The sequence below is a fragment of the Macaca nemestrina genome, chromosome 16 (assembly GCF_043159975.1).
Source record: "Macaca nemestrina isolate mMacNem1 chromosome 16, mMacNem.hap1, whole genome shotgun sequence".
Taxonomy (NCBI): domain Eukaryota; kingdom Metazoa; phylum Chordata; class Mammalia; order Primates; family Cercopithecidae; genus Macaca; species Macaca nemestrina.
The window spans coordinates 93,773,325-93,788,347 of record NC_092140.1 but is presented as its reverse complement, the minus strand read 5'-3'; the positions used below and the strand labels follow the sequence as shown (position 1 = coordinate 93,788,347).

General features: G+C 35.3%; 1 protein-coding gene across 5 annotated transcripts in view; it reads left to right on the top strand.

The window, feature by feature from the left end:
- The window catches only part of LOC139359138 (PDS5 cohesin associated factor B), a 189,756-nt gene that overhangs the window by 79,602 nt on the left and 95,131 nt on the right, over nt 1–15,023 (top strand). For all 5 annotated transcript variants that reach the window (XM_071081479.1, XM_071081480.1, XM_071081481.1 and 2 more), the window contains exons 8-10: nt 5,555–5,695; nt 8,210–8,325; nt 11,207–11,301. In XM_071081479.1, the coding sequence (XP_070937580.1) occupies nt 5,555–5,695; nt 8,210–8,325; nt 11,207–11,301 (352 nt within the window). The remainder of the gene's footprint in view (nt 1–5,554; nt 5,696–8,209; nt 8,326–11,206; nt 11,302–15,023) is intronic.

Genomic DNA, 15,023 nt, shown 5'->3' with positions numbered 1-15,023 from the left:
AAGGCTTGCTTTCATCCTATTTGTTCTTTATTTTCTTTCAAATTGCCTGAGAACTTAAACAGTTTTATTTTGGTTAGCAAGATATTCTGTTTGTTTCTACTGATAGAAATAGAGTTAAATGTAATTAGATAAAACATGTGAAACTTTTCATTATTCAGAGACATTGCTTACAGGTTTTTGGAGCTTAAATTGATTTGTACAAGAAGAAGATATGAACTAATATTAAGACCTAGAAATTGAAGGCAAGTATGAATGGCAGTAGTGATTTAGTAAAAGTTGCTTATCTATTGCTATTCCTGGGGTAGATTCCATATAAATCTATCTTTTCTGAAAAAAAGGAACAATTGTAATAAAATGAGCCCTTTCAGTATCACCCCATATCTACTTACTTATGATTGACTATCTTGTATTTATTTTTAGAAGAAATATTTTTTAGCTGCTAGGTTCACTGACAGAAGTTTATGGTAAGTTTTATTTTCTCTCCACAGTTCTTTTGAGTTGTACAGATTTAGGTGGCAGTATTCATATTATATTCTATGTGAATGGTGCCTCCTAGAATACAGATGTAGAGTACAGTGTTAATGGTGCCGCTTGGAATTGTGTAACAGTACAGTCCTTCCACCTGCTTTTCAGTTTCACTCACCTCCAGACAAGTAAAGGATATAAATTTGCATTCCTGAGTAAAGTAAGAAAGAAAGCCTTTAGTAATTACTTATGCATTCTCCTAAAATTTTTTGAGGGAGAGTTTTTCTTGTAGTATACACAAATTTAAAGTCAGTGTATGAAATATATCATGAAAAGATGTACTTTGAAAACTAACATACTTCATAAAACAGTAACTTAATAAATTCCAGCTTTTGTTTCTGGCTTATAGCCTTAGAGAATCCTAAACATACGATGATTTGGAAAAGTTAATTTAATTTGTAAGGAAATTGTTTTGAAGGGTAAACTTTCAGAAGCTGTGGAATCAAATTCTGTAACCTATCTTAATTGCTCCAAGATTGTCAGGGAACTTCAAATACTGGTTTCTGCAGTTTTTAAGCTATGGGTATTGGCTGAGATAAATTGGTTGGATTGAGTTTTTTCATCATTGGCTTAGTGGCACTTGAAGTGTGTAGACCTAGACTTAAACATTCTGTAATTATCCTTTTCCCTTGCTTCAAGTACTTCTAAATGACTATTTGCATGGGCCATTAGAGCACACTAGGTGAGCTCCTCCTGGTGGCCATTTATTTAAACTCATATTGCCAAGCCAGTTTCTTTTTTTCCTCTTCTTTTTTTTCTGGGCGAATTGCGGGGGAACACATCTTATTTTGGTTTCTTTTTCTGGCATTAAAATAAGAAAAGATCACTGTACCGTATTGATATCTCTACTCTGATTGGGGAAAATCAATATTTGATTGGGCAATTAAAAGAACAAATCCACAATAAATGATGAAACTTATTAGAGTTAGGTGATTAGGTTCGTTATATGGTTTTCTCAAATTTTGTATGTTTGAAAATATTTATAATAGAAGTTAAAGAAAAAAAGGCTGAGGAAATATTTTTAACAATCCCAGAATACATCAAGGTAAAAACATTTCTTTATCACTTATACCTTGTGTTAATTTCCTGTTATTCTTGCGTGCAGAAATAGAATCCTTCCCCCGTGAACTCCCCAAACTTTCATATTGTATCTATATCAAAAGCTGGGGAGCAGGGGCCAAGCAGAGTGTTCTGAGCACACATTGAATTATATATACTTTCTTCCAGTACCTTGTCCACTATTTTCTTATTTCTCCCTGTTTTCTTATTCCTTGCCTTATTTGAAGGTTAGCTAAGAAATAAGAATTGCTTTTTCCCTCCCTTTAGTTCCTTTATGTCTGCTTAGGTTTCCATTTCAAACCTTTATAATTACATATAAAATCACTTTCTAGTGAACTTAATTGTCTTGTAGTAGGGTAAAATTAGTTCAGTGTTAGAAATCATTCTTAGCCCTTTTGGACTTACAGTTGAAAAAGCCATTATTTACTGATCTTCCTAGTTGAGAATTAGCAAGTAAAAATAGGAGTAAGATACTGAGATAATAACCCCACTTCTCTCTCTTTTCTGGTTTTCATTCACACATACAGACACATTCTTTTTTTTTCTTTTTTTTTTTTTTTAATAGATAGTGTTTCTTACATATCAAGACTTAAGAAATCACTGTGGTAGTATAGGTTATTTATTTATTAAATTTTTTTGTTACTGTTGTTTGAGACAGAGTCTTGCTCTGGCACCCTGGCTGGAGTTCAGTGGTGTGATCTTGGCACACTGCAACCTCTGCTTCTGAAGCTCAAGTGATCCTCCCACTTCAGCCCCCTGAGTAACCGGGACTACAGGAATGAACCACCATGTCTGGCAAATTTTTCCTTTTTTAAAAAATTTTTTGTAGAGACAGAGTTTCATTCACCATGTTGCCCATGCTGTTCTTGAATTGCTGTGCTCAAGCAATCCTCCTGCCTCAGCCTCTCAAAGTGTTAGGATTATAGGCGTGAGCCACCATGCCCAGCCTAGGTTATTTTTTTTTTTTTTTTTTTTTTTTTTTTTTTTTTTTTTGAGACGGAGTCTCGCTCTGTAGCCCAGGCTGGAGTGCAGTGGCCGGATCTCAGCTCACTGCAAGCTCCGCCTCCTGGGTTCACGCCATTCTCCGGCCTCAGCCTCCCGAGTAGCTGGGACTACAGGTGCCCGCCACCTCGCCCGGCTAGTTTTTTGTATTTCTTAGTAGAGACGGGGTTTCACCGTGTTATCCAGGATGGTCTCGATCTCCTGACCTCGTGATCCACCCGTCTCGGCCTCCCAAAGTGCTGGGATTACAGGCTTGAGCCACCGCGCCCGGCCAGTTATTTTTTTAAAATAGAATTTGTTGTAACACAACAACCTAGGAAGCTGAGCAGCACATATATATTTGTTTAAAAGGTAAAATGGAATATCAAGAACAAAAAGTACATGGTGATAATTCTAAAAATTTCCTACATGCATCACTTCTTAATGATATTATTTTTCACCAGTTCTTTTTTCTATCACAAATTTTAGGATATGGCAAAAAATTATTTTGTTGGACTGAAAAAAGTACATCCAATCCTTGTTGGAATAGGTAAAATTTGGTTAAATTGCTTAATTCCACTGAGCCTCTGTTTTTGCACCTGTAATGCTTGGGTGGTGGTAGAGAATGTGTTATTTAATGTGAAAGCACTTTGTAATTAAAATTAGCCATGTATATTTAAGGTAGAATTTATTAATAATTTTTTATAATTTATTTATAATTAAGGTAGAATTTATTACTGACTGGTGACATCTTTCATTAGGAGGCATTTGCAGTACAAAAAAATTAATTTGTAGTATATAATTACCCATTTGTAAATGAAAGAATTTTAGGAAGGAAATATTTTAATCAACTTTAAATCTGCCTCCACTAAATTTTCAGCCCTTAGGAAGGGCTCGGATTGTTTTACCCATATTTGTATCATACTGTCTTTTGCATATTTTTTATTCATTTACCAAACATATATTCTGTGCCTCCTCTGTATCAGGCACTGTGCTAGGTAGGCTTTTACACACTGGAGAAGACCAGCTTGGTCATTGTCTTTTTGGAGATTATAAAAGTGTTCAACACATGTTTTTTAATGGAATTTGTGAGAAATTAAACCAGGGAATGATTTTTTTTTCTTAATTTTTCAAATAAGTTTTTCCCAGACTATTAGAAGATGATGATGGTTCGACCACTTTGGTGGTGAGATTGGGAAGGGTTTTTGTTCTTTATTAAGGAAAATACTATTTATTAAATAGGTAGTATTTATTTTACTATGTGTTAAGCAGGAGAAAATTTGTGAATGGAAGCAAAAAAGCCACTTTATTTTCAGCCTGAGTAAGAATTTAACCTTTGATGTCATGAAATTCTCTTCCTATAAAGTTGATAAATAGGAAGGACAAACAAGTTCGTTTTAAAACCAATAAAGAAAGAATAGCAAAATAGAATTTGTTCTTCTTTCTTCAAAAGTCACATAAAAACAACGCAAGAAGTAAAAGTAAGCAGAAAAGACAGAGAAATATGAAATCCTCCACTTTGTACTCTCAGTATAGAAAGTTAAAGTGTAATTAAGCCAGTTGTGTGTTAACTGTCACAGAAGAGATTAGGGCAGCTTGCATGGTATAAAGAATCCTTGACTCCTTCTCCCGTGAGACTCAGGAAACCATGAACGATATATGGCGGGGTATGCTTTTGGTTAATTTTTTATGTTTTTGGAAAGTTTTAAATAGAAAGGAACTTGACAGTTATGCCATACGTCTTTACCAATTTCAGTAGTAATATGATAAATGATCTGAGTGTGGAAACTAGTTAGAGCGAGCTATATGGTAGGGAAAAATTGTTTAAATTTGGATTTTCGTTGTGTTTGTGTGTGCTTTTAATTGGATTTTAATTAGTGTTGTAAACCCTGTAGATATGTACACATCAGAACGTAAAAGAAGACAAAGGATTAGAAAGAGGTAGTTTTTCATCAGAAGTAAAAAATTACATATTTCAAACATAGAATTGCCTTCTATGAAAATGTAAGAAGGCTGTATCTATGGGATGGTGTTTTCTTCTGTATGTACTAAGGTGAACAAGCTATTTTCCCTCACCCTTGGGGAGATTAAGACATTGTTTTAGTCAGGGTTTTCTAGAGAAATAGCCAATAGTGAGTGAGTGTATGTATATACAGACACACATACACATATATGTGTGTGTATATTCACACATAGTGTATAAATACACACACACACTGAGAGACACATGTATATGTATGAGAGGGAATTTATTAGGGGAATTAACTTATGAGATTACAGAGTCTGAGAAGTCCAAGGGTAGGCTGTCTGCAAGCTGGAGAACCAGGGAAGCCAGTGGTGTTACTCTCAGAGGCAGAAGGCAAGGCCTGAGAACCTAGCAGGGGACTGGGCCGCTGGTGCAGTGTCTGGAGTCTGAAGGCAGGAAAACCTGGAGTGCTGCTGTCCAAGGATAGGAGATGAATGTCCCAATCCAGAAGACAGTGAATTCACTTCCTTTTGCCTTATTGGGCCTTCAAGCCTATTTGGATGATGCCTGCCCATACTGAGGGCAGATCTTTCCCACTAAGTCTACAAGCCAATCTCCTCTGCAAACACATCATTGCAGACACACCCAGAAACAATGCTTTACCAGCTCTCTAGGTATTCCTTAATACAGTCAAGTTGACACATAAAATTAACCATCCAGAAATATACACAAATAATAATATAGGATAGAATATAGTCAATATTATAATGGGGAGCAGAGTATATTTGAAAAGTAGAATGTTTATTGAAATGTTTCGGTCTGTTTTATTGTATACAAGATGGATTCCATGTTTTATCTTCCTGTAGCCTGTACTGGTTTCCCATGTAATGTTAGAAAATATTTTGATATGCCTAATTTGATTTTGTATAAAATAATGATGAATTTGGTCAAATAATTACGATTTTGAAAACATTCATCTTGTCTCTGGTTTTTCTACTAATGATAGGCTTTCTTTCTCAAAAGTTTTTTAATCAGGTTCTGATGCTTGGGAAAACATCTATCAGCGATTTGTCAGAGCATGTCTTTGACTTAATTTTGGAGCTCTACAATATTGATAGTCATTTGCTGCTCTCTGTTTTACCCCAGCTTGAATTTAAATTAAAGGTAACTTGTAAAAATAATATGATTCTGCCAACCAAGTTATTAGCAAAGAGCATTATTTATAGCTTTTTAATTTTTACAATAGTTTTAACTGAATGTAAGAGATGAAGGGGGAGTATTACTATTATATCCTCACATATTTGTGCCTTGTCTGTCTGTGAATCTTCAGTGCCTGGCAGGTGCCTAGCAAATAGTAACTGCTTAATAAATGATTAGTAAGGTTAGCAAGATGGTATTTTCCTCCAGATATTTTCCAGATAAATTCTAGGATTTGACTAACTTTTGAAGTCTTAGCTATACATCATGCTTATGTTTTCAAGGCGCAGTTTATAGTAGTTCCCTTGACCACTTAGGCCATAAAAATAGTTTAGAGTTTGTTATCCACATAGTGTGAAATGCTTTCCCTTTATGCATATTATCTCATGTTGCTTATGTTGCAAGTTTGTTTGCTTTTTATATAGTTCTGTGAATTTTTTACTTTTTTGAGAGGATTTTTTTTGTTTTGTTGCCCAGGCTGGAGTGCAGTGGTGTGATCTTTGCTCACTGCAACCTGTGCCTGTCGGGATCAAGTGATTCTTCCACCTCAGCCTCCCAAGTAGCTGGGACTACAGGCATGCGCCACCACCTCTGCTAATTTTTGTATTTTTTGGGTAGAGACAGGGTTTCCCCACGTTGGCCAGGCTGGTCTCAAACTCCTGACCTCAAGTAATCCACCTGCCTTGACCTCCCGAAGTGTTGGCATTACAGGCAGAAACCACCACCCCCGACCCAGTGAAATTTTTTGGTAGCATGTTCCTAACTGCTTTGACATTAAATTATGCTGTAAAATTGAGCTTTATTTGCAGAATTGGAGAATATACTTTTCTTTTTCAAATCATTACAGTAAGATTAAGTAAAGCTAGTTATAATTATTTATCCTTGTGGACCCAGAAAAGTTCTTAAATGAGTTTTGTGTTTAAAAATTTTGATTTTCTTTCAAAAACAAAACAGTCCACATTGGTAATGTGAACACCCCAAGTAGCCAGTACATAAGTATTCTTCTTATATTCTGGAGTATGTTTTCGGTATGTTTCTCAAATGAGTCATTCAATTAACTGGCCTTCCTGTCCCCTTTTTAATGTGGTTAGTGATTTGGGTGAGGCAGCAGGTAGTCACACCTCTAATTATTTGTTGGTTTATATGATTTTCTCTAGTAAAGATATTGAGTAAATGCTATGCATGTTCCTACACACTATGAGAAATACAAAAATAAGGAAATTATCATCCCTGCTTTCAGCAAACTTAACATCTAGTATGAGAGGAAGAGGAAAAAAATCCAGATCTAATATGAGGCCAGATATTATAAGTGTCATAAGAGATACAAACAGCGTACAATTGAAGCAAAGGAAACAGCATGCAGAAGCATATAGAGGTAGGAAGGTTCCGGGTAAATTTGTGGAACACAAAGAATTATAATTGGAAGATAGCATAAAGTAAGTTTAAATCACTCCTGGCTGCATATTAGAATCTTTGCTTGTTAAGACTTAAAGAAATAGCTGTCCAGGCACTAAACCAGACTAGCTGATTCAGAGTTTTGGGGAATTGAGGTTTTTTTTTTGTTGTTGTTGTTGTTGTTCTTGTTTTAATTTTTTTTTTTTTAAAGTTTTGAGATGATTCTAATGTACAGCCAGGCTTGAGATATAATTACTTAGAGGAATAAAGAGAGAAATAATAGAGATGAGTTAGGTCATATTGTGGGGGCTTTTGGCATGGCAGGTTGTGGCATTGGTTGAAAATTTAAAAACAATTTGTGTAGTGACATTTCCATAGCACCTTGAATATCAATGCCTTTTGATATACCCGATTCCCACACTTTATGTTCAAGTCTAGTATTGTGACTGGCTCATTCACTTATCCATTGAGTCATTTGTTGGCAGTGCCAAAATCAGTAGTAAAATTGAGTTCACGTCCCTAGGGTGCCCCCAGTGTAGTATATAAAACAGATTTGAGTTTTCACAGGTTTAAGTCCTCTTCTTTTTACTGTTGAGCTCCTTTTAGAAATCTGGTCTATGTAGATGAAGTGTCTTACTGGGAGACTTTAGCACATACTAATAGAGCTAAAAAGTATATTCACACAGAGTTTTCTATTTTCTGTAGGCCTGGCCTCTGTCAGTGTCTGTTCTGAAAAACCACACATAGTTTTTCAAGGGTCCTGGGTAGGTTTTATAAGAGTTTATTTTGACTCTGAATAGAAATAAACCTTAATTGTAGGAGGGGCTTCTAACATTGGAACAAACTTTAAAGATGTATTTTCATGAAAGGGTACTTCTTTAATGGAATTTGAGATAATTAGAGCTTTTATGATGACATTTAATTTTGTGAGAAGTAAAGTGAGCATTTTTATGTAATTTTTCATTCAGAGTTCATGAAAGATTTTCTGTGGAATTGGAGCATCAGGGAAATCGTGGCAAAGAATGGGCAGCCTTATTCTGAATATCTACTGCATGGTTTTAAAGCTGTGATTGTGTTTTATTTTAGAGCAATGATAATGAGGAGCGCCTACAAGTTGTTAAACTACTGGCAAAAATGTTTGGGGCAAAGGATTCGGAATTGGCTTCTCAAAACAAGCCACTTTGGCAGTGCTACTTGGGCAGGTATATGATTTTGGTTTCCCATTTAAAAGTAATACATGATTCTACTGACCGTTTTTTTAAAAAAACATTATCCACGTTTAAACTGTGTTCTCTGGAAGTTTTGAAAGTTGTTAATGACTGGCTATATTTATAATTACCCTTTTAGTCTTTATCCTCAGTAATTTTTAAAAGATAATACATTTTAAAGCTATCTCTTAGGGTACTATGACCATGAAGTTAATATTATTACTTTAAGGCAGTGATTAATTCCAACTGAAAATACCTCTTTGGGAGATAGAGCCCCTCCACAAATTAATTAAAATTAATTAGATTGTTTGGAGATATTGACAGGATAAGAATATTCACAGAGTGAATAAAGAAATGACTATTTGTATTTCTCTTCCTAACTTCCTTTCTGTATTTCTCAGTTAAAGGAAATGATGGCCTGGATTCCTTGCATGGTTTGAATGATGCACAAAATCCCTGAAATGGTTGCAAAATTTTGCATATGTTTGTGTATGTCACTGTTCTGTGAGAGGTATTCATTTCATTACCTTTTCTAAAGAGATCCCTGACCTTGAAATATTAAAAGCCCGACAAATGCCTTGGCTGAAACCTGCTTTGACTCAGAAAAAAAGAGAATTTTTCCCCTCAAATTATTCTCATAACAAATAATGCAGTTAAATTATAAACAAACAAGTACGATCTGGCTGGGCGCAGCGACTCACACCTGTAATCCTAGCACTTTGGGAGGCCGAGGCTGACGGATCACGAGGTCAGGAGATCGAGACCATCCTGGCTAACACGGGTGAACCCCGTCTCTACTAAAAATAGAAAAAAATTAGCCAAACGTGGTGGCGGCGCCTGTAGTCCCAGCTACTCGGGAGGCTGAGGCAGGAGGATGGCGTGAACCCGGGAGGTGGAGCTTGCAGTGAGCCAAGATCTTGCCACTGTACTCTAGCCTGGGCGACAGTGAGACTGTCTCAAAAAAAAAAAAAAAAAAAAAGTAAGATTTAAAGACTCTGATTTTATTTTCTTTGTGTTGAAATATTTGCAATGGTATCACCACTTTCTTTTCATTTTAATAAAAACTGTCAGTGATTACAGTAAATTTCATATTTTGGTCTCATTTTTCTGATTTGTTAAATGAGGATATAAGATGTTTGATAAGTGTTTGTTAAGCTTCAAATCTCCAGTCTGATTTCTTGATTCTAATTTAGCTCAATAATTATATTTAGTGAGTCAAGTTAAGCCAACTTTTTTCTTTTAAATACAATGGAAAGTTTTTAGACAGTAAGGAAGAATATCAGTTTAAATTATGCAACTCAATTTAAAGTTTATTTTATTTAATATTTTAAAACAAAAATACTTTTACTATATAGTTATTTATTATATCTTTAAATTAAGACTTGGATTAGCCGGGATGTATTTTTTTGGTTTTTAACTGGAGAAATCCTAATGTAAATGTGTATGTCACCTTTCTATCCTATTGTAATTTTTCCTTTTAATATTAATGACATGAAACTTACACAGTATTAAATAACACCAACTTTAAGGAGTTAGTCTTTTAAAAGACATCTTAGTATATTTATTTTTAATTGTTGTAAGGTGCATGTTTACCTGAGAAATGGTAAAGTATATAGGATTGAGTACCTGAATTCAAAACACTCAGGAAGCTGTATGGGACCAGAGGCTAGATTTTATAACTTTTGGGAGGGGAGGTATACTTCATGGAACATATGCTTTTTTCTAATTTTTATGAGTAATTTGGTGCTGATTTTGAAGACTTTTTCGCTCTCCTTTATAATGCTAAATTTTGTTTCTTAGGTGTTGAATGATGTAAGATTTGGGAGCCTTTTGATTTCATAGAATTAAGACATACGAAAATATCGAATGGAAAAATCTTGGCTTCACTTTAATGTTCTTGATACTTAATTTTTTTCTTAATTACTATTTTACATTCTGTGATAAAGTAACGTATACAGACTGAACATCAGTGGTTGAGAGACAGCTCAACATCATGTGCTTCCTAATGGAGGAACACAATACCCTCTATGGTGTTTTGGTAGTCTGACAAAAATAAATTGACCGGAATATGATCAAGTCTTTAGCTCTAACTACCAGTTTACAGGATTTAGAAGAGAGAGGAGCCTGTTAATTCATTTCAGAATGATACAATTAGCAAAATCTAAATTATGGAATAAAACCATACACACACACAGCAGTTGCTCTAGCAAATTACAGGGGAAAAAAAGAGTTGGAGGGAAAACAAAAGATTAAAAGAGGCTTAAGTGACATATCAACCAAAGAATTTTAACTTTTTAGGGATACATACATATTTACAGATGTAATGTAAAAAGTGGTTTTGCCATTAGTGGCAATGTAATAATTGTGATGAGTAATTGGATAGTAGTAATTTGGGTACACTTTTAGAGTCATGTAATATACTATAGGGTTTAGTATGAGATCTGCCATACATTAGTGAATGCCCCATATTTTAAAAGGAATACTTTAGGGAAAGTTTTCTTTCAAACGTAGTTTGGGATTTATGATATTTCTATGAACTGTATATGCACACTTGCATAAATATATGTATTTGAAAGTATAATGTTTATAGGAAATTTTTTGTCATTCTTGTATTTGAGCCTAATGTATATGGTTTAATCAGGTTCTTTAAAATCACACAGCTCTCACAGGAGATTGCCCTAGTTTATATAGAGGTTCCAGAGCATTCAGACATACATCTTATATCAGAAACTTTGTAAAATGGTTTGGTTCTACTTTGCATTTTCCTTCATAAACTTTTTTTTCTTTCATTAGAAAAATATAAATTGGGTACAGATTTAATGCATGTCTGTTTCTCTTATTTTAAAGATCACTCTGTGCCTTTATATTTTATCAGGTTTAATGATATCCACGTACCGATCCGCCTGGAATGTGTGAAATTTGCCAGCCATTGTCTCATGAACCATCCTGATTTAGCAAAGGACTTAACAGGTACTATATATATGTAACAGCAAATATTCTTACGTGCTCTTCAGTGGAAAAAAGTGTCATAGGGGAAAAAAAATCCCTTTTTTGGGGGGCAGTAGGTAAAGTTTTGTTTTAGTTTAAGGTCATGGAAGTTGTTCTCTGAAGCTAGATTTTTTTTTTTTTTTTTTTTTTTTAAATAGAGACAAGGTCTTGCTATGTTGCCCAAGCTTGCCTAGAACTCCTGAACTCAAGCTTTCCTTCTGCCTTGGTTAAATTACTTTACCATGACTCACCTAAGTTCTTAAAATATTAAAGAACATTAGTCTTACAATCTAGTCAGAAGTCAAGACCTGTTTAAATCCAAATGTCTAAAATAAGTTTAGAATTGTCTTTAAACTAAGAAACTAATAATTGTTCCTGGAGATAGACATTTTCGTAGATGCTTCCAGCCTACGTGAGAACTATGCAGTAGAAATTCTAGCTTCAGGCTGAGCACAGGCCAAGGCGGGTGGATCACGTGAGGTCAGGAGTTCGAGACCAGCCCCACCAATATGATGAAACCCTGTCTCTACTAAAAATACAAAAATTAGCTGGGCGTGGTGGCGTGCACCTATAATTCCAGCTATTTGGGAGGCTGAGGCGGGAGAATCGCTTGAACCTGGGAGGCAGAGGTTGCAGTGAGCCAAGATTGTGCCATGGGCAACAAGTGCGAATCTCTGTCTCAATAATAATAATAATAATTTTAAAAAAGCAGATATTTTACCAGTTTCATCCTTTTTGGGAGAAATCCCACTTGGAGCTTTCTGGTTTCCTACTCACATCTGTACTCCTTAGACTGCTTGCTCTGAGCTTCTGCTATATAGCATTGACTTTAGTGTCATCCATTCTTCCTCCAATCTTTGCTCTCCCCTTCCGTCCTCCTCCCTTCTTTTTCCCCTCCTTTCCTCTTCGTTTGTGTGTGTGTGTGTTTCTCCACCTCCCCTTTCTCCTTCCCTTTTTCTCTGGATGTTCCTTTTTTTTAAGCATCCTTTTCTTGTGTTGCTAATACAGTATTTTCACTGAGAGTGTCAATAGTAGTTTTTTGAGGAATTTATCTTTTTCTTCCAAAATGTCTGTTTCTGCTAATTTGTTTTTTTCACCTTATATTTGCTTTTGTCTTTGTTTTCCATGTTAAAGGCTTTGCTCAAATGATTGGCAATCCAAGGCCATCTGCTCATGATTAAGAGTGGGGGCGCTAAATCAAAAGCTGTTTGGAAAGCCCTGAGTATATGCTTTCCTCAAATGATTGGCAATCTGTGGCTATCTGCTCATGAGTGAGAGTTGGGGGCTGAATAAAAAGCTGTAATATTTGGAACACTCTGAGTACATGGTTGGGTCTGTCAACTCTGAACTTCACTTTTGAGTGATCAGAGTAAGTTGTTGGGGAGCCCTTAGTTTAGATACTTCCTCTTCATCCTGTCAAATTTCCAATAGAAGAGTATCTTATCTAGAAGTTAAAGGTGAGTTACTATTGTGTTTGGGAAAAGAATGATGGGTTTCTGCATTCACATTTCAGATTAGTTGTCACATAATCCTCTTTTGGGGTATAGTATCCATGCCCTCAACTGTTTGGTGTCCCCCAGTTTAGCGCTACTGTTTTATATTTTTATTATAGAATTTATCTCCAGACTTCTTTTGTTGTGGAATAGGGTCAGTATCCTAAATGGATTTCTCAAACAGCCTTCACCCAGTCCTTCCTTCTCTTCCTTGTTTTAAGATACGGAAGTACTTGTTGCTAGTTCCTATGCCTTTTGAAGAGTGTAGTATATATTGAGTTGGTTGACATGTTTTTCTTCTAGTGGCTTAGGATTTTGTTTTCTTGGGAATCCAAGGTTGGTTATATTTGTTCATCTGGTTTTTCAGAGCCTATTTTTTTTTTCCCGTTGTCTCTTACTTGTTCGTGCCATTCCATTGGGTTTGTTCTCCGAAGTATTTAGGTGTGTTGTATCTCCAAAATATTTTTAATTGTATCACTCATCTTTAAGGAGCTTAAATAATTTTAAATAATTCAGTATGCAATAATTGTTCACATTTCTCTTAAAATTTATCTTTTTTCTCGAAAATTTTAGTGATATATAATCAAAATGATAATTTTAATACTTATTTATACTACATTATTATTTTCATGCCTTCATTTTAGATTTTGAATTTTTAAAAAGTAAGTTTTATTGCTTAGTTGTGATTTTTAAATTGTTTTTTAAGAGACAGGGTCTTACTCTGTTGCCCAGGCTGATTTTGAATTTTTTTAATTGAAATATTTGAATCATGTTTTTCAGTTATTAAAACCAGACCCCTGCTTTTTTGCCATTGATAACGTGTAACAGTGTGCACCATTGATTTGTACATGGCTAGATAGAATTTTTCTTTCATTGAACTTGCTGTCATGTTAGGTTACATAGGTCACAGAGGATTTATACTGACTGAGCAGGAGAGAGGCAGTGCTGGAAATATCCTGCCAATGTATGCCTTTCCTTCTTAGGCTCATATTGGCTTCCCATCTCCTCTTTCCTAGTAGCCTTAGAGAGTCAGTCGTTTCTTGCTTTTTAACTTCTACTCGCTGTTGCTACAGATGAGGGCTTGCTTTATCCTTCTCTTAACTCATTCTGTAGAAGATTCTTTCTTTCTCCCCTACCTGAAATATGATGGCAGGTTTCAGAGGTTTTTACTGCTAGAGAAAGTGATAAAAGTGTAAGAGTAGTAAAGCAATCCTTGCTTTTGTTTGAAAGAGTGAGGCTTGAGACTGGGCGCGGAGGCTCAAGCCTGTAATCCCAGCACTTTGGGAGGCCAAGGCAGGTGGATCACTTGAGGTCAGGAGTTTGAGACCAGCCCAGCCAACATGGTGAAACCCCGTTTCTACTAAAAAATACAAAAATTAGCCGGGTGTGGTGGTGCACACCTGTAATCCCAGCTACTCGGGAGGCTGAGGCAGGAGAATTGCTTGAACCTGGGAGGCAGAGGTTGCAGTAAGCTGAGAGATGATGCCATTGCACTCCAGCCTGGGCGACAGAGCAAGACTCAGTCTCAAAAAAAAAAAAAAAGTGAGGTTTTGATTTTTTTTTTTTTATTAGTTTCAGTCACATCTTCAGTTATTTTCTTTTAAACCCCATATACCCTGTTTCATTTTAAATTTCTCCAGCTTCATTCCTGACTAGCAGGATCATTTCACTTTCTACATGTGAACCTTATACTATAGTGCTTCTCAACCTCATCAGACCCAGTCCTCCCTTTTTAAGCAAATAATTTGTAATTCTCCCTTAAATAAAATGAATAGATAAAACAATCCACTTAAAAAAGTTAAAAAATTAATTGCCCTATTTGTAATATACAGGAGAAACCAAAGGGAAGTAGTTTATAATAAAGTAGTATATATTTTAATATTTAAATGTTTGGATATGACATAGAGATAACAGATGCCTCCACAAGTTTCTCAAATTATTCTCTGCCACAAGGGGATATGGAAAGCTCTGTGAATCCTAATTGGTAAAGTATTTGGATGACTACCTGAACACCTAACTCACATTTATCTGTATTTTAGAGAAAATATCAGAGTCTGTTCTACAGTTTCTTTTTTTTTTAACTTAAAAAAGAAGTGTAATTAACTTAAAATGTACAGATCCTAAGTGTTCAGTTTGATGTTTGAAGAGACAGTGAATTTCCATGATGCCAAAAAGTCCCCCTATATCCCCTTCTGGTTAGTTCTGTCATCA